At 38.1% G+C, this 21794-nt stretch overlaps 1 protein-coding gene and 1 non-coding gene across 2 annotated transcripts; both read left to right on the top strand.

The window, feature by feature from the left end:
* The first annotated feature begins 820 nt into the window (after positions 1-820).
* Positions 821-19528, top strand: LOC145481105 (inositol polyphosphate 5-phosphatase OCRL-like). Its single transcript, XM_081459500.1, has 24 exons — positions 821-903; positions 1454-1560; positions 2301-2333; positions 2712-2822; positions 3338-3433; positions 4005-4064; positions 4512-4764; positions 5675-5776; positions 6844-6958; positions 7179-7295; positions 8424-8531; positions 10086-10156; positions 10616-10837; positions 11496-11631; positions 12566-12676; positions 12850-12918; positions 13335-13431; positions 13661-13785; positions 14440-14550; positions 15267-15377; positions 15456-15540; positions 16076-16203; positions 17098-17209; positions 17474-19528. Exons 2-24 carry the CDS (start codon positions 1473-1475, stop codon positions 17611-17613), a joined length of 2601 nt encoding a protein of 866 aa, XP_081315626.1. The 5' UTR covers positions 821-903; positions 1454-1472; the 3' UTR covers positions 17614-19528.
* Positions 19529-20616: 1088 nt separating this feature from the next.
* On the top strand, positions 20617-20703 carry Trnay-gua (transfer RNA tyrosine (anticodon GUA)). Its single transcript is given in 2 exon segments — positions 20617-20653; positions 20668-20703. It is a non-coding gene; the product is annotated as a tRNA-Tyr (tRNA).
* The last annotated feature ends 1091 nt before the right edge of the window (positions 20704-21794 follow it).

The raw sequence follows: 21794 nt of genomic DNA, 5'->3' as shown, positions 1-21794 counted from the left end.
AATATATATTCCCGTAGTGAGTGAACAGAAGGGGGACATCTATAATTAATATGTTGCAAATTCTTCTGTTAATTTATTTAATACCATATACAGGGCTCAATGCCAAATTGTTAAATTTTCATGAAGTATTGGTTTTTATATGATAAGTCAAATTATTCTCACATGTTGATTGGTTCTTACTTATGATCTATTGGTGGACAGACACATAGACAAGGCCATTAACCTTCGTTTTTTGTTTCTGGGTATTATTATAAAACCAGGTCAAGTAGATTCCATGTTGCCTTGCTTCTTTTCACTAATAGATCACAGAAGGTTATTAAAATGTGGTAAGAACAGCAGTGATACACTCAGCTGTCGCCTCCAAGCCATTTTTCTGTTCTTACCTAGTTGTTTATAATGACATCATCTGTGATCTACAGTATTACTGAACAACATGGAATCTATTTGTTACATGTAAGTAGCTTTGTAATTGAAGGCTGTCCACTTTTATGATGATTTATTTATGCATGAATGCAGGACTGGGAATTAAATGAAAATTATTTTCATTAAATATTATTGAGTCGGTTAGTACTTTTTCTTTACTTTAGGGATCAGGAACATTTTTTGACCTGATACAGTTTTAAATAATAAGGCCATCCCCCTCTTTTTCTCCATCCAAAAACCAGCAAAGTAAGAAGGAGAGAAAGAACCCAAAAAAAGCAAAGAGAAAGAGTAAATATAAGGCCAAGGTTTATAGCGTTACTCTCCAAAGTTTGCCTTTGAGATATATACTTGTGGGCAAAATAGTTTTGTATTGCTTATTTATTTCCTTAACGGTTCATACTGCACTACAGGAGTTCTGTTAAAGGATCACAACAAAGTTGGCTGCCTCATTTCTCTCATAACAAGAACTCTGGATACTGGGTACTTAATTTTTGGTGTATACAAGACTTTAAGCTTATGTTTAAGTGAACAATACAACAGCAGGGCACAGTGCCATCTGGACATTTGGGACAAGTAGATTTTCCTTCTTGGCAAGTACATGTAACATTTCATTCCCAGGGATCAGGCAAATCTTGTGTCAACTAAACTACTAGAAGAGCAAACTAAGACTTGCTAAGGACAAGCAAAATTTGAGAGCTGCTTGTCCCAAGGGCAAGCTGGAATTCAAGTTCTTTTCAAACCCTGACAACGTTGATTAATTTTAAGACTAAAGTATCTTTCAGATTGCTTGTTTGTAAATAATTCAAGAACTTAGTGTATGGTGTGTAAAAATATTCCCTGGAAAAAACATTTTCAATTTAATTCTGAGAAAATCATTGTTATAAAATACATATTAATTAATTAAAAATTGACTTAATTACCTTTTGTATCCAATGCAATGTATATATTTCCCCATCCATTCATCAGTTACCACATGTAAATTCTGATCTGCATTTAATAAAATTCACACACTCACCACTTATTTTAACAGGTTGATCATCTTTCAGTGGATGGGTGAATCATCTTTTCAAGAAAAGTATTTAGAGGTCCTGTATGTTTTGGCCATCCGTGGACCTTTTTCGTACGCAACTGTGGCTGGTATGTGTTCACGCTTATTTTATCTTGAGGTCATGTAGTGTCCACATTTCTTTTAAAATCTTTCGAGTTAGTTGGTACTTAACTTCAATTTTGTACACTTGGCAGAGAAATGTTAGTAACAACATATTTTGACAATCATATACAAGTCATGTGTTTGAGATATTTGTTTGTGTATAAAAAAGTATAATATAATAATGTACAATGTAATGTAAGAGGGAAGGTGATCGGCTGGCTCTCAGTGCACCTCTTCCAGGTCAAGTCATCCTTGTTTGATCCCTGGCTGAGGTCAAAGTGTGACAGTGTGACAGTTTGTTGTGTTGCTAGGTAACACACACATGTTTACTCTCATGTTGTCACTCATTTCAGTAACAAATCCTCCAATCTGATTGTTTCTTAGGGCAGTTCAGATTTTCCTATCTCTGACCATGGTTTAACGGTAACACATAGGCACATTGTGTTGTGGAAAAGGTCAACAATTAGAAAAGATTTGAGAGAGAGGAAAAAATAAATAAGTTATTTACCAGCGTAGGGTCAGTCTGTAAAGTGAAAAACTGCAACCTTGGACTTGAAAATGCTGTCCTTGGCTTGCAGCCTTGGGCAGCATTTCCAAGACCTTCCAAGGTCATGGTTTCTCACTATATGGGCTTCCCAGCCAGAAAGTAACATTAAAATAATAGGTTGTAGTCTATCTTACTAATATTCAAATGTTTTGGTTTTTTTTATATTTTTTGTATGTAAAGATCAACCAGCTGATGAAAGTAACGACAAAGAGGGTAAACAATGAATTGACAGTCAATAGTTTAAAAAAAATTATCATTACAATTATCATTTTTTTTCTTGTTAACTAGTAATACTTGGCATGTTGCAACATCCTATATCAATTAATATGCTGTTCATGTAAATTTTTTAAAGAAACTTATTAATTAATTTTATTAAATTAAATATCATCATAGCATTGTCCATAAACTCACCCAAGATATGTATAATTTTTATTAGCTGCAATACAAAAATCTTAATTAGAAAGATACACCGATAATTGCAGCAATATTGGAATGCAAAATCAGCAGTTATGCAAATTGAGTCAGATATCATGCACAATAAAAATTTGCTTTTAAAATAAAGTGACTGTATAATATGCATTTCTATTATAGGTGTAGTACGGTTTCAAATCCTGACTGACGACCAGACAAAGCTTGTCTTTGAGTTGAAGAAGGATACTCAAGGAAATAATTTCTTGGTTGAATTGAATAAAGCCATTGGAGGTGATGCCACTTCTTTCAGTATTATTAGTAGCATTTGAACTGGTTTGAATTTCTTATTAATAGTGACAGATATTTAGCTACAACAATTCCAGAGTAAGGGGTTTCAATACTCTGGTTGTGGTTTCAATAAGGTGATTGATTTGTCCCTCAGCTTCAGCTGGAGCATACTTAAGACCATTGACCACATCCGTTCTCCATCAGCTTCTGTCCTGGGCAAGCCTTCCTAGTATGTTCCAGGTGTGGCCCCACTTCCTCATTTCAGACTCCACACCCCTTCTCCAGGAGTTCCTTGGGTGATCCTTCTTCCTCTTACCCAGAGGGTTCCATTTTAGTGCCTGTTGGGTGATGTTGTTAGCCTGTTTCCTTAAGATGTGACCTTACCACCTCCACTTTCTCCTTAAAATCTGAGTCTCAATTGGTTCCTTGCCTTTTCTTTCTCACCACATCCCTTTTGTAACCCTGTCTGTTTTAATAGGTTATTACTGATAAAAGTTTTTGTTTGTTTACCTGTAAAGCTTATCGACAAAGGGCTCACATGGTTGGTGTGCCTGAATTCAAGTGGCTAGAAAAATATCAGCAGTTGATTGGAAGAAAAAGTTTCATAAGCATAGGTAAGTATCACTGTAAGGTGTACTCTGAGTCTTAAAAGGTCCTCCCTAGCCAAGACAAGGATCTTACTACAAAGACGTCAACCAATGTCCTTGAGTACTTTGGTCCAGAAAATTTTGAAGACTCAAGTAACAATTTCTGAAAGATTGAGATTTCTGCATGGATCTTACCAAGATTCTCCATATCCTCAAGATGGTGCTCAAATGTCCTTTAAAGTTTGAAGATCCTGGAAAAATGTTCACTAGGGCTAATGAGTGTTGCAGTCCCACAACATCTGAAGTCAATAAGTTTTTTTATCACTAAAATGTCTAGCTCAGTGAGCAGGCAAGGTGAACTGAATCCGGTGCTTCGATTGGCTACCCAAGCGAGCAAAATTGCGCTATCTTGCCAGCTTTGGATTACCCACTGTGTCCCACAAGAAAACAGTGTTGACTGAACTTGTTCAGCTGGATATGGATTTACAGACCTTGACTCCATCTCGGTCCATAAACACACCATATCCAACCATCTTGACCTCACGCTTGGTCAATAACCCATATAACTAACTAATTACTCAGTCACTGATTCAAACAGATGGCTGGCCTTGGGATCACCTAGAAGTAGCAAGCTCAAGTGGATCAGAAGTTGTAACAGGTAAAATATACAAAGAGGAATTTTGAACTTAGTAAACAAAAAGTTAGAAATAGCAAACTTAGTGGAACACCTCTTCCTCTGCCCTTTACTGCATAAAATTTGGAGTTGGATTATTTGCAATGCTAGCAATTATAATAATTATTATCTCTAAGAAAGTCCAACAAATTGAGCTTGTTTCATGTAGTACATAAAAAGCATGAAGGGCCGTGAGAGTTGAAAATGCAATGTCCAGCAAAGCGTTTAAATTTGAGGGATGAAATCAAAATCTCTGCCACATAACAATTTGAAACTACCAGAATATATCAGTTGAGGAAATCTCCATCTGATGATGATGATGGTGGTGGTTATGATTTCCTTGTTTAAGAAATTTAAGAAATTTGATGTCTTTTGGGAATGTCTGTGTGTGGTAGCATCAACATCTTGTTATTTGAATTATTGTTTTACTAGCCTCAGAATCCAAACCAGACGATGCATCATTAGATGTCTTTGGAATGCCAGGTTTTTCTCCTTCACCCACCATACACCCATCACTGTCGTCAGCGAGTCTAACTGCCTCTGATGAAGTAGAGAAGTGCAGTACTGACTCACCTGCACTACCCAGGAGGTCTATCCTGCCAACAAGCGTTAGTGCCAGGGATGGATTTATTAAACTGCACATGGCTACAAGAGAATCGGAATACACTCATATCAAAAAGCTGAAGTGAGTTACATCCGGGGGGGGGGGAGTGGGGGAGGGGGGGTGGTGACACCCATATGAAAAGGATAGGGGTGCTTGTAATACCTTTTAAGGGTACATATTCAGCCTCAAAAGGTTGACAGTGGGAGTGTTTGTGGTGCCTTTTGGGTATTGAGCCAAAAGAAAAAGCTCAACAGGAGGTTATGTGTTGCTTTAGAATTGGTACCCTGAGGGTTTAAAAAAAGTGCAAGCCATGCCCACAAAACTGGATCTTGGTACCGCTTAGGGGTTCTTTTCAAAATTTCCAACGAGCACACTGCCCATTTTATATGGGGGTTCCCCCAGGGGTCATCTGTCCAGTGTAACAAGTTTCTAAACACAAACTAAAGTAACAAATATCTTGAAGGCAAAGTAACTGTAAGGTATACCTACATGTACACAGTAACAGACAAGTCATGTCAGAATGAGCACATTTGGCAATGCAGGAGCTAAAGTGTTGAGTTGTAAAACATGTGGAGAGAAATTCTTTCATCCAAAATGAATTTTTCCTGATAAATGACATTCTTGCCTTGTTGGCACTGTGCAAAAAGTGGTTAGTAACACTTGTGCAAGCAAAACATACTACAGTGTAGATGAAAGAAAAAGAATAAGCCAGACTATTTATACAGACACAACTTCATATCTTGTGGCTAGATATATCGTTTCTCAGAAAACTACCAACTAACAAACAGCAAAAACAAGGAAGGCATAAGTATTCAATATGTGTTCAATGTACAAGAGTTATGTTCACAGAGAGGGCTGTTTAGCTGTAGACCTTTACAAGTACACATTGAGAGCTTAGTGTGACTCTAGGTTATAAATTATTCCACAGTCAACCATATATGGCTATTGACAACTTGCCTCATGTTATAATTAAATGTGTGTATTAATGTAGAATCTTTGTTGGAACATGGAATGTCAATGGCCAGACTCCTGCAGAGAATGTGGCACCTTGGCTTGCTGTTGATCAAGATCCACCTGATGTGTTCAGTCTGGGGTGAGACATTTTCTTTTCATAAGCCACTTGGAGCCAAAGGGCCATGAAAATTTGGCCATATTAATGCCATATTAATGCCACATTCATGCCATATTAATGGGGTGGTCCTATTAAGGACCTAGGGTCAAATTTCATGACTGGTCTAAATTGAGTAAATATTATCACAATTGTACTTCTATGCAACTGTTCTTTAATAAGCATCGGGAATGTGGAAATAATTTAAAGAAAAATTGAACCATCAACTTCAATTAATACATACTTACAATATATTATTAACAGTAGACCCTTTGCATAAATGGTGCCTATATTTGAATAACAATACGTATATACCCTTAGCCTCACATTCATGTGAAAAAATCCTTTGTCTTGAAACATGAGTATGAGGCTAAGGATGTATAAATTATTGTTATTCAAATTTAGACGCCATTTAGGCAAAGGATCTATGGAAAGAGTAACATGACTGGTTAGAGTGCCATATATGTAAACAGGGTAAAATAATAATATACAGGTTGGGATTTCAGAATGTGGCCATTGGAGTGTTAAGGAGGTGGCTGCATTAACAGGATTTTCTTACAAGAAAATTTTGGGTGTTTTGCCAGAAGAAAGAAGTGACCATAATAAAAAGGTGACCTACCATAAGGTGGGGTTCCACTTTACAAGACAACTTACAGAAGGGTGTTTTGCAGAGCTGGAAACTAAATTTTCACAGCACTCGCCATTCGGGTGAGTGACTCTGAAACTGCACTCACCCAGTGTTACTTTCACTCGCCCAGAAAGATGCGTCACTACAAGGAAGCCATATTTCATTTTGTCTATTATTTTATGAAACACTAAGTTGTGTTTTATTATTGGCAAATTAGTTGAGCAGCTAAAAAGATAAAAAAGGTGAAAAAAGCACCTGGAAGTTTTGGTTTAGAGATAAAATGGAAAATAAAAAGGAGTGTTATCAGTATTATGTACTCGCCAAACGGGCGAGTGGTCAATAATTTGTACTCACCCGACACTCTTCGCACTCACATTGGTGAGCGGGCAAGCGCTAATTTCCAATACTGGTTTTGTTTATTTAGTTTTCAGGAGCTTGACCTCAGTGCTGAGACATTGCTGAAAAATGTTACTCCAAAAGAAGATGAGTGGCTAAAGATTGCTGAGCGAGGACTCCACCCTAAAGCCCAGTACACTAAGGTTATGGCAAAAGTACTTTTTTAAGGGGCATTGCGTTGTCTATTTTGTTTTGAGGTTAAGAAGCTACAAAGTAATGTAGACAACATAGAGAAACCCAACGACAATGTTTAATGACTGTTCACATCAGATTCTCTAAATTAAAGTTTGTATTCCCCCCCCCCCCCTCCACCCCTTTGGCTTTCATGTGTTGAAAATTTGTCATTTGTTTGCACTTCTCCAGGTGAAGACCATTCGTCTGGTGGGCATCTTATTGATGGTTTTTGTCAAGAGCCAGTATCAGCATTATGTCACTGAAGTTGATGCTGAAACTGTAGCTACTGGCATCATGGGTCTTATGGTAAGGATCTGAGGAGTTTTTACTTGCAAGTCTTGCATTTTATTTATCCTGATGACATATTGTAACACTTGATAAATTATTTAACAATTATTACACAAGCATGCATTGGACACGAGTTAACTATTAACCATCTCATATTCAACAAGCACATGTGGAATAAGAATTATGATACCATAACTGTTTTATTAAAAGTGCCCCCAAATATAGAAAACTGAATAGAAGTAAAATAAATTAAAGTTAAAACACCTAAAAGAGTTACAATTACACTTCCCATATTTGCAAAGCATGGTATAATGGCTCATATACCATGAAGGCTAAGCCAATGAAAACCATTGAATTCCCTCATTTATCTGCATTGATCCAGTTTTTAATATTAGTATCTTTATAAATGAATAAAGAAAATAAGAGTGGGAATGTACAGCTGTACAAATATGTGCATAAACCAGACAGGTCAGTCTCTACTATTAATAGTAAAGTTGCAAGTTTGTTAATTAAATTATTATACAATGTAAAAATTGAAAAGAAATTAGCAGATTTCACATTATTAAGTACTAAAAATTAATATATCATTGGACTTTGCATCAGAGTTTCTATGGTGATGGCAAACAGCCAATGATTTTGCTTGGTTCCAGGCCTGAACAGTGCATTGTCGGGTACAGAAAACCTTTGCAAGATTATATAGTAATGTATTATTTAGATCTTAGGGCCTGTTTACAAGGAGAGAGGGTTACCCTCACAAGCGGGTTACCCTAGCACTCACACATTTCCTCATTTTTCTTCGTCATGTTTACAAAGCGGCCAGGGTTACCTGGGTAGGCAAGTTACCCTATCTGTGTGCCAGGGCTACCCTGGCAGGCGGGTTAACTTTTTCTCTTGTAAACAGTCCAGGTAGGGTTAACCCGCTTACCCGAGTTAACAGTTTACTTTCTACTTATTTCCAGACCCTTTGAGTGTAACTGCACATTAAGTTGTCCTGGGTTGTAGGGTTACCCAACCTGTGAAAATTTGCTTGTAAGCCCAGGCTATCTTTTGCCCTCCAGCTAGGGTTAACCCGTTTGCTAGGGTAACCCTCCCTGTAAACAGGCCCTTAATTGTTGTGTTCATTAGCTACACTTTGGTTCTAAACAGGGTAACAAAGGAGGTGTGGCCATCAGAATGCAGATTCACAACACAAGTATTTGTTTTGTAAACTCCCATCTTGCAGCTCATACAGAGGAGTTTGAGAGGAGAAACCAGGTATAGTGATGCTAAGTATAATATTTAAGAAATTGAAAATGTATGCCGTGTTTCAGTATTGAGCTATAGAAACACAAGTGGAAGTTAATTGGGAGAACGAGAAATGCTGTGAGAACGTGATTAAACAGGCAAGTGTTTCCACAGTGTTTTCAAATTCTCTCAAACTTCCACAAGTGTTTCTATTAAACAATTCGATTATGAGCTCAGACAAGATTTCTATCATGTGATAGTTGACGAGGGTACAGCTCGAGTCAACTATCACACATAGAAATCGAGAGGCAATAATTTAATTGTTTTAGTATAAATCTACTAGTCATTCAAAACTTTATCTAAATCCTCTTCACAGACACTTCGAAAATGTCAAGAAGCAGACATCATTTTGTTAACAAGGGCACACTGCCACACTACTCACTATCTATCAAAGAATAGATAACAAGTAGCATAACCAATCAGAGAACGGCAGTTGTGATAGAACGCTAGTAGATTTATACTAAAACTCGATATTAGAAACACGGAAAACAAGTTTTCCAGTTCTTTATGAAAATTCTGTGACAAAAAAAGAAAACAGCTTGTTTACTTTGATCATCAAACTGTAAATTCTCCTTACTAGGGCCATCTTAACTCAACAGCTTGTGCTAGTTCTGTTTCTATCGAGTTAAGGATGTATGATTTTTAAACCCATCAGTGCATGTATTTTCTTTGGGCTATTTTCTAAAGAATTATTGCACTTAGATGTCAATAGATTTCCCACACACCTGGTTGCTCTTGAAGCTTCATAGACACATCTCATCTCCTTACACACAACTGTCTAACCACATGATTTTGGAGGATGTGGGTAAATTTGGTTATTGATTGCCAGCTGAGACTAGTACTGTCGGTATTAATTATAATTATTACTGGCAGCTACAAACTTGGTCACAAGGGTTGGAAAAAAATCAATCTATACACATTTTGCCGCTTCCCAACCCTGTGCAATGTTGACAAAACACTTTCATCTGACACAAGTTTGCAATTAACCATTTTCCAACATTGGAAGGGGGAATGGGGGTGTCAACACGTATTCTGTAGGCATTACGATTATGATTTCATGTTTTTGGCCTTTTCCAACACAATTTGTCCATGATTGTAGATGAGACCACATGTGAAAGTAAAGTCTGCATGTGCGTCAACTGGCCTATCAGGCTGGTGCTTATCTCTGGTTTCTATAGCATAAAGTACTAGGAGTGTTACTCCTCCTTGGATGGAATGGTAGTCCATCACAGGGCTACTCCCCAGAATTAATTAAAATCCGCCACTACCCATTTAAACACTTGGGTTGGGAGGGGCACTGTGAGAGTTAAGTGTCTTGCCCAAGAACACAATGCAGTTTCTCTGGCCAGGCCTCAAATCCAGACTGCTCAATCTGGAAGTAAGTGCCCTTCCTATGAGTCTACCGTCGCTCGACAATCATAATGACTGGGTATTACTAGATTTGGATTTCTTAACTGAAAGATATTAGGGGTATATCTTTATCTTGAATAAAAATCAATGACGATAATTTGTTCCAACCAACAGGACTACAGAGATATTCTAAGCAAGCTGGAGTTTAATGGGTCCTATGGTTCATTTTCAATCACTGATCATGAGTAAGTTATATGTAATATTAAACTGATGAATCGCCAATTGATGAGCTTGGGAAAGGTGGAGCCGAGATATGAGCCTCAAGTAGAGCACGCAGGTATCCATGGCAACTCTGAGAGTGGCAACCACCAGGCGCTGTCACACTGATAGATTCAGTGGAGATACTTACCACCCCATATACATACCATCGCCAGTGAAAGGGAGGGAGGGGAGGGAGCAAAAGCAGGCTACAAGCACAAATGGCACTCAAGACAAACAGCTGGCAAGAAAAACACATAATACCTGCAAAACTCCGTATAAGACCCCACAGAGCATGGTCACCCTGTGAGACTGCTGGCCAGCATTGGCTCGACTCAAACTGTGCCTAAATTACATTTGGCCACATTTCATGAATATATGTATTTTGTTAAACACATAGCTTGTCTCCAGAGTTTCACATAATCAAAACATCCTCTCTCTGTCAGGGCTGTGTTCTGGTTAGGAGACTTAAATTACAGGATCAGTGACATGGATACAGATCTCGTGAGAAGATTGGCAGATAAAGGGCAGTATGAAGAACTCCTAGCCAATGATCAACTCATCAAACAACAAAAAGAAAGGAAATGCTTTAAAGGTTTTAAAGAAGGCAGCATCAAGTTCAAACCAACTTACAAATACGATCCAGGAACAGATAATTGGGACACAAGGTGATTTTATTATTAACATGACAGGGTTGTGCATAGATGATGTCGCTTTTTAATAACAAGCAGTGCTCAAATAGAACTTCTTTAACCTAAGAATGTTGGGTCAACTCAGTGATTACTTTACTATTGGATTTGATCAGTACAAGGTTGTCTAACACACATGTAGAGGAAATTAGCTCAATGTGGTTTTGCTTTATGCACTTTCAAAGTGTAAAAGAGCCACTCAGAATATTGCTCATTTACGTTTTAACCATATAAGCACAAGATTGTATGGACAAGAGAGTTCTTATGGAAGCAGTATAAAATTTGTTTAATACAGATCAAACTAGGCCTGAAAGTTTTCATCTGTTCAGTGTTTAGGACTTTTTTTTTTTGTGGTATTAAATTTGTGAGTGCAAGTGAAAAGCAATCATTGACTCTTCATGGACCTCTATAGTCCTTAATCATCAGGTGGAATTTTTCAGATTGAATCATTCTTGGATGTTCCTCTAGCTGAGGAAGGACTTAGTACACAAAGGGAGAGATTGTTTATTACTGCTAGAAATGTGCCAGCAAGGTTTAATGAATGTAGATTTCATTTCAGTCACAATGAAAGCAGGTCTGGATCACTGAGTACTATATTGAGACATTTTTGGATTTTTTTGAATTTTTTTATTTTTAGCGAAAAAGGTCGAGCCCCTGCCTGGTGTGATCGTATTTTATGGACAGGATCTCAAGTCAACCAGCTGGAATATCGTAGCCATAATAAACTAAAAATAAGTGACCATAAACCTGTCAGCGCCTTGTTTGAAGTTGGGGTAAGTGTAACCCAGGCACCAGTATTAAAACCTGCCTCCCTTCATGCACTCCCTTCTAGATGCATTGTAAAGAGGCATTCCCAATTTTGTGGGATAGAGAGGGTGGGGACCTTTCAAAGTCTAAAAGTGATACACAAGGCTCTATTCTACTGTCACAAGCATTGATAATGCTTTAACTCAACAAATAATGTTTTATTTGCTTTCAAGTCTGTAAAACAAGACAGTGCGTTTTGATCCATGTATGATAGGCATGGGATAATTACATTAAAGATATTTTATATTTTACATACAAGGTTGCCAAAAGCTTTCTTAACAAGTAAAAACGAATTGTGAGATAAGATTTTTACGATTTCATGCTTTTATGTCTCATTAAGTGTCAGAAATGGATTCAATGTGTGGCCTCAAAATCCTAGACAGGATAAAATAATAATAATTTAGAACCTCAAGATATGTTACCTTACTTTCTTTTTTCCCTTGTTTTCTATTCAAAGGCATTTTTATTCAGTTTTAACTACTTATTAAGCAAGAGTCAGGACTGGGAAAATCTCAAACCAAGACCTTGCCATTTTACAGCAAGACTGAGGTTTAAGATTTTCCTGTAAAGACCAAATGTTCGAGGTTAAGAAGTAGTTTATTATATGGCGTTCTGCTTTGTTTTTGCAGGCTCGCAATCGGCTGATGGGCATTACAGATAATAATGCCCTAGAGTTAGCCAATCAGAGTGTGCCTTATTTATAGCGACTACAAACACAATCCATATAATAATGTTGGTTATACCAGATACAGAGTGGAGCCCAGAATAGGCTATAAGAATAAAAGTCACAGTGTCTACAACTACTGTACATTGAGGAATAAGCCACCACCACATGTATATTAGAAGTGTCTTTGCGTGCATGTGATTTTACTGCTCACCTCCAACAACTGCTACTTACAGGTCAGAGTTGTAAATGTGGAGCAAGAAAGACAAGTTATGGAAGATGTCATACGAAAACTTGACAGAAAAGAAAATGAAAACCTGCCCCAAGTCCAACTGGGTACCACAGAGGTATTGCACATATAGTGGATTGGAAACTTGTCAACCTTTATTATTTCAAGCTCAACATGTTGATTCTCATTCCACATTACAACACAATTATTTGAATTTTAGCTCTGAGAGCTTGGTTGAACATCACAACTCCAGCCCCAAGTTTGTGATTATTTTTTTCTTGTTCTATGTAGATTATTTTTAAAGATGTCCAGTTTCGTGAAAAACAGACAGCCACTTTGGAAATTGTAAACACTGGTCAGGTGAGTATTTTGGTTTGAACTGGATATCAGCACTTACCTCTTTGTTTGGACCAATTCTAATTTGTAAATACAGTTCTTACCTGTACGTCACTCTTACCCTCCATCCGTTCTTTCTCTCTCTTCCCAACATCTCGTAAAGGCTATTATCATGCTTTCATTAACTGCGAAACTCAGCAAACTTATTCAGGGCTGCTTTTTACTAAAACAAACATTTCACCAGAAAAGGGCGAGGGGGGTGGACCCTTAGGGACCACCCCCCTCTGGCTACGCCCCTGCCTGATACTCGATTATGGGATGACTGTGCAAATAGTCATAGGTACTCTACTAAGGGTTATTTTTTGTCTTTTTACCATTTTCTGTGTATTTTGAAACTTGGGTTTGGTTATGTGATTGATGACTGTTTGATTGATTGACAGGTACCAGTTCGGTTTGCTTTCATAGCTAAATTAGATGATACTGAATACTGTAAGCCTTGGTTGACTGTCAAACCATGTATGGGGATTATAACAACAGGTAACATATCCAGAGAGTAATTGTAAGGATTACCACCCGGGATAAAGATTGCAGTTGGACGCACATGATTGTGTCAATTTACTTAATTATCGTCTCTTTTCATGAACGATGGAAATAAGAGATTGAAGTTAAAGCTGTAGTCTATAGCTTGGATTCAAAAGGAATAGATTAGAAGTGTCGTGATCTTGTTTTTGAGTAGTTTTACAGTCTTTGTTCTTTGTCCTGGCAGGAGGCACCAAACATGTTCGTCTGACTGTGTACGTTGATAAAGAATCGTCAAGAACCATGAATTCTGGAGACGAGAAACTTGAAGATATTCTCGTTCTTCACTTGGAGGGTGGAAAAGACTTTTTTATATCCTTGGAATTCACAAATCTATAACCTCCTTCGCTGACCCTTTTTGGAGTAGTCACATGTTCTTTAGGAAAGACCTAGAAGTGTCTTCCTACGTTGCTACATAGTCTACTTATTAATTTTATTTAGTTTTTTTTTTTCACTGCATGTCTTGCATTACCTATAGTTCATTACTAACATTGCAATACTTATAACTTACAACAAATTACGAATATCGAGTCTGCTGTCTTCAAGATGAGCACTTCGATACTGAAAACGCAGCCCTAAGGAAGATCACAGACTAATTATCTATGGAATCATCACTGTCGAATTTCCAAGAGCTGGGTGCGCGACAAAAAACGTTAATTTTTTGCAGGTACAGTTACTTACTGTGATAATCAGGGGTTTCATTAACGTTTTCAGCAGAAGGGCAACTTGTTTTCACACGTAGGCAAAACTATTAGAACTGAACTTCTTTATAAGAAAAACCTTCCGCTAGATGGTCAAACCAGAGGGGCACTGAAAATCATCCTCACGGTCAGGCAGTTTGCCCGGTGCCCGGCCCTTAATGAAACCCCTGAGAGGTATTTACATTATATTACTTCCAGTGGTAATATTGTGCTAAGTGAAAATAGCTCCCTTCAATATTGCAGTAATTTTCTTAACGGTAGACAGGTGTCGGTCAGCGGTAACTATCTCCCAAGTGTTTTCGGTTCATCTATTGAAGCGTTGGTACGCATGTACGGACCTATCAGAGAAGTTCCTGTTGCAACTCTTGTAAACTTGGTGAGTTTAGTTTCCATTTAACTATTATTACCTAATTGTACCTTTTTGGTATGCTTCGGCGGCATATCAGGCGAATTTGATCGAGCCATGATTCGTATTTTAGCGAGACGTAGTCGAGTCAAAATGCCCATGGTGATACCAAACTCGCCTGATATGCCAGCTCCGACGCGTACCAAAAAAGGTATTTACCGCACCCAAATTGGACCAAGTGAGCATGATATCTAGCGATATCAGATCAATTACTTGATATCGCAGGATATCAGGACGGCTTCCGATTGACTACTTGCGAATTTGGGTGCGGTAAATTGCCTTATTATCCAACTGCACCGAATACCGTCCAAATAACAGTACAAATATACAGCGATATTGTACAGTAGAAAACCTGTTTGCCATATTTGTCCAGTAGAAAACCTGTTTGCCGTACAGGTCGGCGCGCGCACGCTAAACTGTCACACTCTCCCTCTTTCATTGATAAATTTATTGAATACAGCAGTTGGATAATAAATCTCTTATTGCATGTTTTGGTGTGCAGCATCCCTGTGTATTTTTACTCGTTGTTTGTATTTTGACTCGCCCTACGGGCTCGTCAAAGTACGGCACAACTCGTAAAAATATACAGCGATACTACACACTAAAACATCTAATAAAATATATATATTACTATAGTTGCATTTCTCAGAAAGAAACCTTAATTTGTCTTCTTTCCCTTCTATTAGGAGCATATCGACTCATCAAATCCCTCAGCTTCATCAGATTCCCATCCACTGGAAATTCCCAAAGAGCTGTGGCTTCTAACAGATCACTTATTCAACTTTGGCATGCGCCAGGTGAGACAAATCGTGAGTGCTACACGATGGAGCACGTAAGACAATCTTGCTAACATACTACTCTTGGTTTCCCTTCAGGAGAACATTCTCAGGCAGTCTGGATTTGAGAGAGATTTGGAAGCGATCAGAACACATTTAGATTGTTGCCGTGGTGGTAAACTGCGTATCCTTCTGGTGTTTTTACTTGTAATTTCATGCCCACTTTTTCCAATTGTTTTATCTTGTTTCAGGAATGTCACATTTAGTATGTCTTGATTCTACCAAACACAATTAACTACAAACATTTGAAGGCTAATGTAAGGAAGCAATCTTTATTCTCGTTCCTCAATTTACATTTTTTTTAAATTAGACTGGCCCGCGGATAGCTAGTGCTAGTGTAGGCGGGCCAGTGGCAGAGGGGGGGCTACAAGTGCACCGCCTTAGCCACTAGGCCTCGCTGTTCACGTCGCCTTATTAAAAGAATCGAAATTTTGTATTACCGTCTGTTTTGCCGGGTTTTGTACTCCTCCCCATATTTTTTTTTCTGTAGCAAGTTCCAGTCTTAACGCCCCTTCTGTGGTATTATTTAGTGGCTTCCTTTGATTTGAGGGTAATTCTAAATATCCCCAAAAATGATCATATAACCACAAAGCCATTTTGCCATCCGCGTTTTATTGCACCTAACATGATGTGGTTATAGTTCCTTGACGTGTTCCAAGCTGGCAGTATTTACTCCGTAGCAGAAGCTTTACTTATTTTTCTAGAAGCCTTACCTGAACCCGTGATTCCTTATGCATTTTACCAGAGAGCTCTTGAGTGCTGCAATAACTACATGCTTTGCAAACAGGTAAGATTTGACATGACTCGGCATTTCACTAGGGTTCCTAGTTTTTTTATAGGACGAGTTTCGTCTCCTGCGAGATGTTCCTTACCAGACTGCCCTCAACTGGCTAATCGCTGACCGATTTTGTTGTTGTTGCTGTTATTGTTGTTTTTTTTTTGTCAGCCCCATACCCCACTCGAAGTGATTTCACCAACTTAATCTTCAGAGCGGCTTCCAATTGCGTGTGGTAAGACCAAAACCAAAATAAGAAGTAAATTAAATGCTTGTACTTGACGCGAAGCGCAGGAAAACGTGTGCGAGCGAGTCGCGATGGGCTTTGGTTTTTACTTCTGATTGGATGAAAAAGTAGCGTGTCTTTTAAGCCAATTGTGTAGCGTAGTAAAGCAAAACAAATTACTTCTCGAAACAAATGTATGAACAAGAAATTTGTTCTTTAAAAAGGTATATATGCGGGAGCCATGCATTATGGCTTGTGTAAAGAAGATTCAAGGCCTGAATGACAAAGGAGATGAAACTGACTTAGAATTCCTACTTATTGTAACTAGGGTTAAACCTGCACTAGCGACCACCTCTCTACAACAGCCACTTTTTTGTCCCGGCGGAAGGCCCATACACTCACTTCTATTTTAACCTCTCCACAACGGCATTGGCCACTAAAGCGCGCCCCAACTGCTAAAATAACCCCTCGACAGCGGCCAGTTGATCAATGGTCACTTTTTCGTCCCCAAGGTGGCCGTTGTGAACAGGTTCGACTGTACTGCTTTTGGCCGTGTGGCCTCTCTTGTTGTCAAAACATTGTCTGATATTGCATGTTGTTGGTGGGTGTTCAGGTAGTTTCTTTAAAGTTGGTACAGACAAGTTTCTGTCATTTTCTCATGTATGTTTTTTCACTTGCAGTTGATATTCCAGATGCCTCAAAGCCACCAGAATGTGTTTACGTATATTAGTTCATTCCTGAGAGAGCTGTTACTGCACTCTAACGATAATAAACTGGACGCCAAAACTCTGGGTAAGTCGAATCATTTTCATCAGTTTACAAATCGTTCTACTTGCTCGCAGGCACGCGCTCTCGCGCGCACCTATACTCCCTCGCATGCATAAACCCACTTATTCATTACCTTGCTTCTCCTCAGAGCCCTCAATGACTGTGCTTTATTAACCTAACTGGAAAATCGACGTTATTCCCATTGTTACCCACAGAGGAATTGTATGACCATTAAGTATCCATGGTCAATCATGTTTTATCTCTAACAAGCTGTTTTATTGACTGCAGCCACCTTATTTGGTACCCTGTTCTTGAGAGCACCGAAAAAGAAGGAGGCAGGCCTTAGCAAGAGAAATGTCAATCAGCTGACCCAGAAGAAAGCACGTTTCATGTATCATTTCCTCGTCAACGAATTTGGACCTGACTAAGCCTACGATTATTATGATGATCACTGGCAGCTAGTATTTTTATATAGAGTATCCCATAGCCTTTTAGTAATTTAAGTTTTGCATCGAGGAAAGGATTGGGTTGGACCATGAATTTATCTGGCCAGTGAGGTTTAAACATGAAGTCAAAAGCCTGTGCTTTACTCAATTGTTAAATACAGTCCGACCCCGCTAATTCGAACTCGGTTATTCTTTAATTTCCCGTTATTTCGAACTCAACTTTTCATTTCCCCTGGATGTACCCTTCAGTCGGTAAACTATCGGCTGTTTCGAATTCTCGCTATTTCGGACTACAGTTCGACCCCGCAAATTCAAACTTGGCTATTTTTAATTCTCTGTTATTTCGAACTCAATTTCATTTCCCTTAAATTCGCCATTCAGTCAGTTTACTATCGGCTATTTCGAACTACTGTGCTTTTCGTTTTCCCTAAGAATTCGAAATAGCGGTATTCAACTGTATTGGGAAGTTTTACTGTAGTTTTAATTCGTCTTTATTTGCTTAGTGTATAAAATACTTTTATTAGTTGATGACGTCATCATTCTTTTTACGTTGTTTCAGTTCGTATGAGTTTGTAATATCAGCACAATGACTAACAGTGGTTGTCTATATTTTAAGCGCACGTGAGTTAAGTCTTGGTATTACAGAAAACTGTTACTATCAACAGGTTGGTAGTAAATAACAGTCATAAGTCTCTTGGTTAACACAAGGCCGTTCTGCGTTTCCCTTCGTTTCTTGGTTCGTTTTTGATTCACTACCACCGCAATGTCCAAAAAAGTACTACAGTAGTAGTAGTTGCGTACTGTTCAGCGTATTCGATACATATGTGCATCATGTAGTCTTGTGTGTATTTACCCATGCATCCTTGCGTGTTGTTATTTTTTAGCTTCCTACTTCTCTAGCTCCGCTTAGTGGTGGCATTTGTCACCTATAAACTGATTGACACTAACTCAGTTCTCAAGTTCGCGTGTCGTCGTCAGCCTTCAGAATTCGACCTGCGTTCCCGCGTTCACTTTGAGATCGTGATTTAGAATTGCTATGGGAGGGGTAGAATGGGTTAGGAATATCTCGTTCTGACAATTTTATTTATTTCCAGGAATGAAAAAAAAAAAAAACATATGCAACAAGACAGGTGTAAAAAGTACCATATAGGATAAGCAAAATTTGACTTTTGCTACTTGCTGTTTAGGATTCACGCATACATTATCTAAACGTTAAGAAGAGGAAACAATCTCTCTTGGGTCTTACTAAGATAACTGGATATTTGGGAGACAGTAACTAATAAATAACTAATAACCAATAAAAGCTTGATCAGTCCACATCTCCCAAAATTTCAAGAGTTTCCATAATTTCTCTGAGGCAAGGAAAGTAATATTGTAGTTTCTGTATGAAGTAGTTATTCTCTTTTAATCAGTCACGGCGCATGCATTATCTTGTTTATTTCTTAACTACATGTAACGCAATCTAGGACTCGGAAGGAAATTATATTTTATCACGTAAACCAAGGCCAAAGGCTTCGTAGGTATTACAATTTTTAGGCTTCGGTAAAAATGTTTGACATAGCTTTAAAAAGGAAATTACTGTAAGACATACGAGGAAATTATTTTCTTAGGGGGCACGCATCTCTCGGAAAGCTTTGCAGGATTGGCTGAGAAAACAGTAGCGCAAACAACAATGAATCTAGCCCTTAGCGAACGAAATTACAGGTTCTGAAGAGGTGCGTAGCTCTGTTAATTTTTTTATTTAAAGTCGATCATTTTGTAATTTATATCATATGCACTGTTCGTTTAAACGTCTTTCGAGGTGGAAACGTAGCTGGTTTTATAATTTTTCATTTAAAAAGTGAATTTAAATAATACGTAATGTTATGATAATACGCTTGAAAATATAAAAAGAAAAGCTTTTACAATATTCTGCAGTCTGGTCCGCCACAGCAAAGTCTGTAAATTGCATCTTAGTCAGCATGTTCCTGTGGTAAATTATTTTCCCGTTTTCGTGAAAAAAATAAGGTAAAAGAATTTTCACGGCGCAATTTCACTTCAGTTTAGAGGAAAGAAAAAAGAAAACGTATGGGACCAGGGCATCAACGTGTTTCATCAATATAGTAGAATAAAAAGATTTTACGATCTATTCATATCTGCAATTATTTCAAAAGAAATCCCTAAACATTCTGACATAAATGGCCTCTGTTAAGAAATGCGTGACACTAATATCTCACGCAATATTTTACTAAACAATGGTTCGTTTTTACTGTCACGCAATGAAAAAAAAATCGAAAACCATCGAGTGGAAAAAGCAAAGAAGTTGTGATGTCATAGAAGATAACTAAATAAGACACTTCTCCAAGTTTTAGGTCTGTGTACCTCCCCAAACTTCAGATATGTTTAGCAGAAATGTTTAGCAGAAATTTACGGACCGCAGTATGAAAACGCCATGTTGGTGTACATCGTGGTACACCAACATGGCGGCCGGAAACTATTGTAAACACCTGGAACTTACTTTGGCTGTCTCGGTGACTGATTATCAGTACTGAACAAGCAAACATTTACTTAAGCACGTTTCTCACTTCTAAAAAGGCTCAAAATCATGAGATAAGTATATATTTTTCAACAAACTCGATCGTAGCCTTGTGTCACGCACCTCCATAACCCTGAAATTCAAAACGCTCTGGTTTCCAAACGAAGCACGCTATTGACCTGTAAAATTGTTAACAGATATAAATATACCGCCTCATATGCCTGATGAGGATAAAAACTTTGGTAGCCCTTCAAGTTTGGATTTTAGAAAGTGATGACGTCACGTGAAAACGATCTATTACCGCTCGCTTCTGCCGATATTTTAAACAGAAGATTGTTTACTTATAACTTCAGCTTTGATCTTTACATGAACGTATTTAACAACAAAGAGTTATTGTGGTGCGTTAAATACAAAAAGGTGTCATGAAAATATATTTAAATATATAAATTTTCCATCGCGGAGGTATGGATCCTTCGATAGCTCAGTTGGTAGAGCGGAGGACTGTAGAGGTACTGTCTGTTATCCTTAGGTCGCTGGTTCGAATCCGGCTCGAAGGAAATTTTTTTTTCTTCTTTTCTTCCTTTTTTTTCCGATTAATCTTATTTTTTCTTTTTTACCAGAATTTTATTCCTGCCTTCTTGTTAAAATATATAGGAATTATTTCAGTAAGAAGAAAAGTTATTCCAGCATTTTTATTCCGCTTGCGACAGGACTCGAGAAAGCGGCGGAAATCGAGCCGAAGTGCGACTTGATCTTTTAGTCTTTTAGTCAGATTTTTAATCTACGCAGAAGCTTAAGTCGAAAGTAGAACGAAACAGAGTCGAGATGGGATGTCATATGAATACCACTGAGTGAATGAAATAGCTTGAAATATCAAGGAGTGTCAGAAGTGTATTAAACATTTACTCGACTCGCCGCCATATTGAATAAATTAAAATCTTTGCATGACATACATTGAAAGCGATTCGGCTGGAGAATTTCATTTAACTTGTAGTAGCGACAGGGATATATACATTTCGTGGCTAAGAGTACATTCTGTGCCTTGCTTTATTTGTCTGAGGGCAGCAAAGGTCCAAAACGCCAATTTTAAATTTCACAGAAACTTGAACAGTAACACAGAAGGGCCTAGGCATGGCAGAGTATAATTAACGTGCCAAGCCAATTAATAAATATGACTAGGAACTTGCTGTTAACCTGCTTTTAATATTGCAAAACAGCAAAAGCTGAGAGGCGTAAAGCAGAGAAATATCACTCACTCACCCACACACCCCCACCCCCTCTGAAAAAAAATTAATTACTAACATTAAAAATTACGCAAAACTCTTTCGCTTGGAGAAAAAAAAATTCACCACAAAGGCAATTTCGAATTCTTGACATCTTGCCACAAAATCAAGCCGTAATCCACTTCCATTTTTTGTCATCCTTAACTTCTTCCCTAAACTACACCTTTTTTCTACTTGTATATTTGGTCGCATTTGGCTATCATGTTGATATGGCACAATTAGGAAAGAGAACTTTTGACACTGACCTATTGAAGAGGAGACGGGACGGGACGGTTGAGAATGAGCATTGCATTGAGGTAAGCACCTCGATCTTCGACATCTTTTGACAGTGATCAGAATACAATAAGACCTCAACCCTGAGGAGT

The sequence above is a fragment of the Orbicella franksi genome, chromosome 3, assembly GCF_964199315.1.
Source record: "Orbicella franksi chromosome 3, jaOrbFran1.1, whole genome shotgun sequence".
In the NCBI taxonomy this organism is placed as follows: domain Eukaryota; kingdom Metazoa; phylum Cnidaria; class Anthozoa; order Scleractinia; family Merulinidae; genus Orbicella; species Orbicella franksi.
This window is presented reverse-complemented; position numbering and strand designations above follow the sequence as displayed.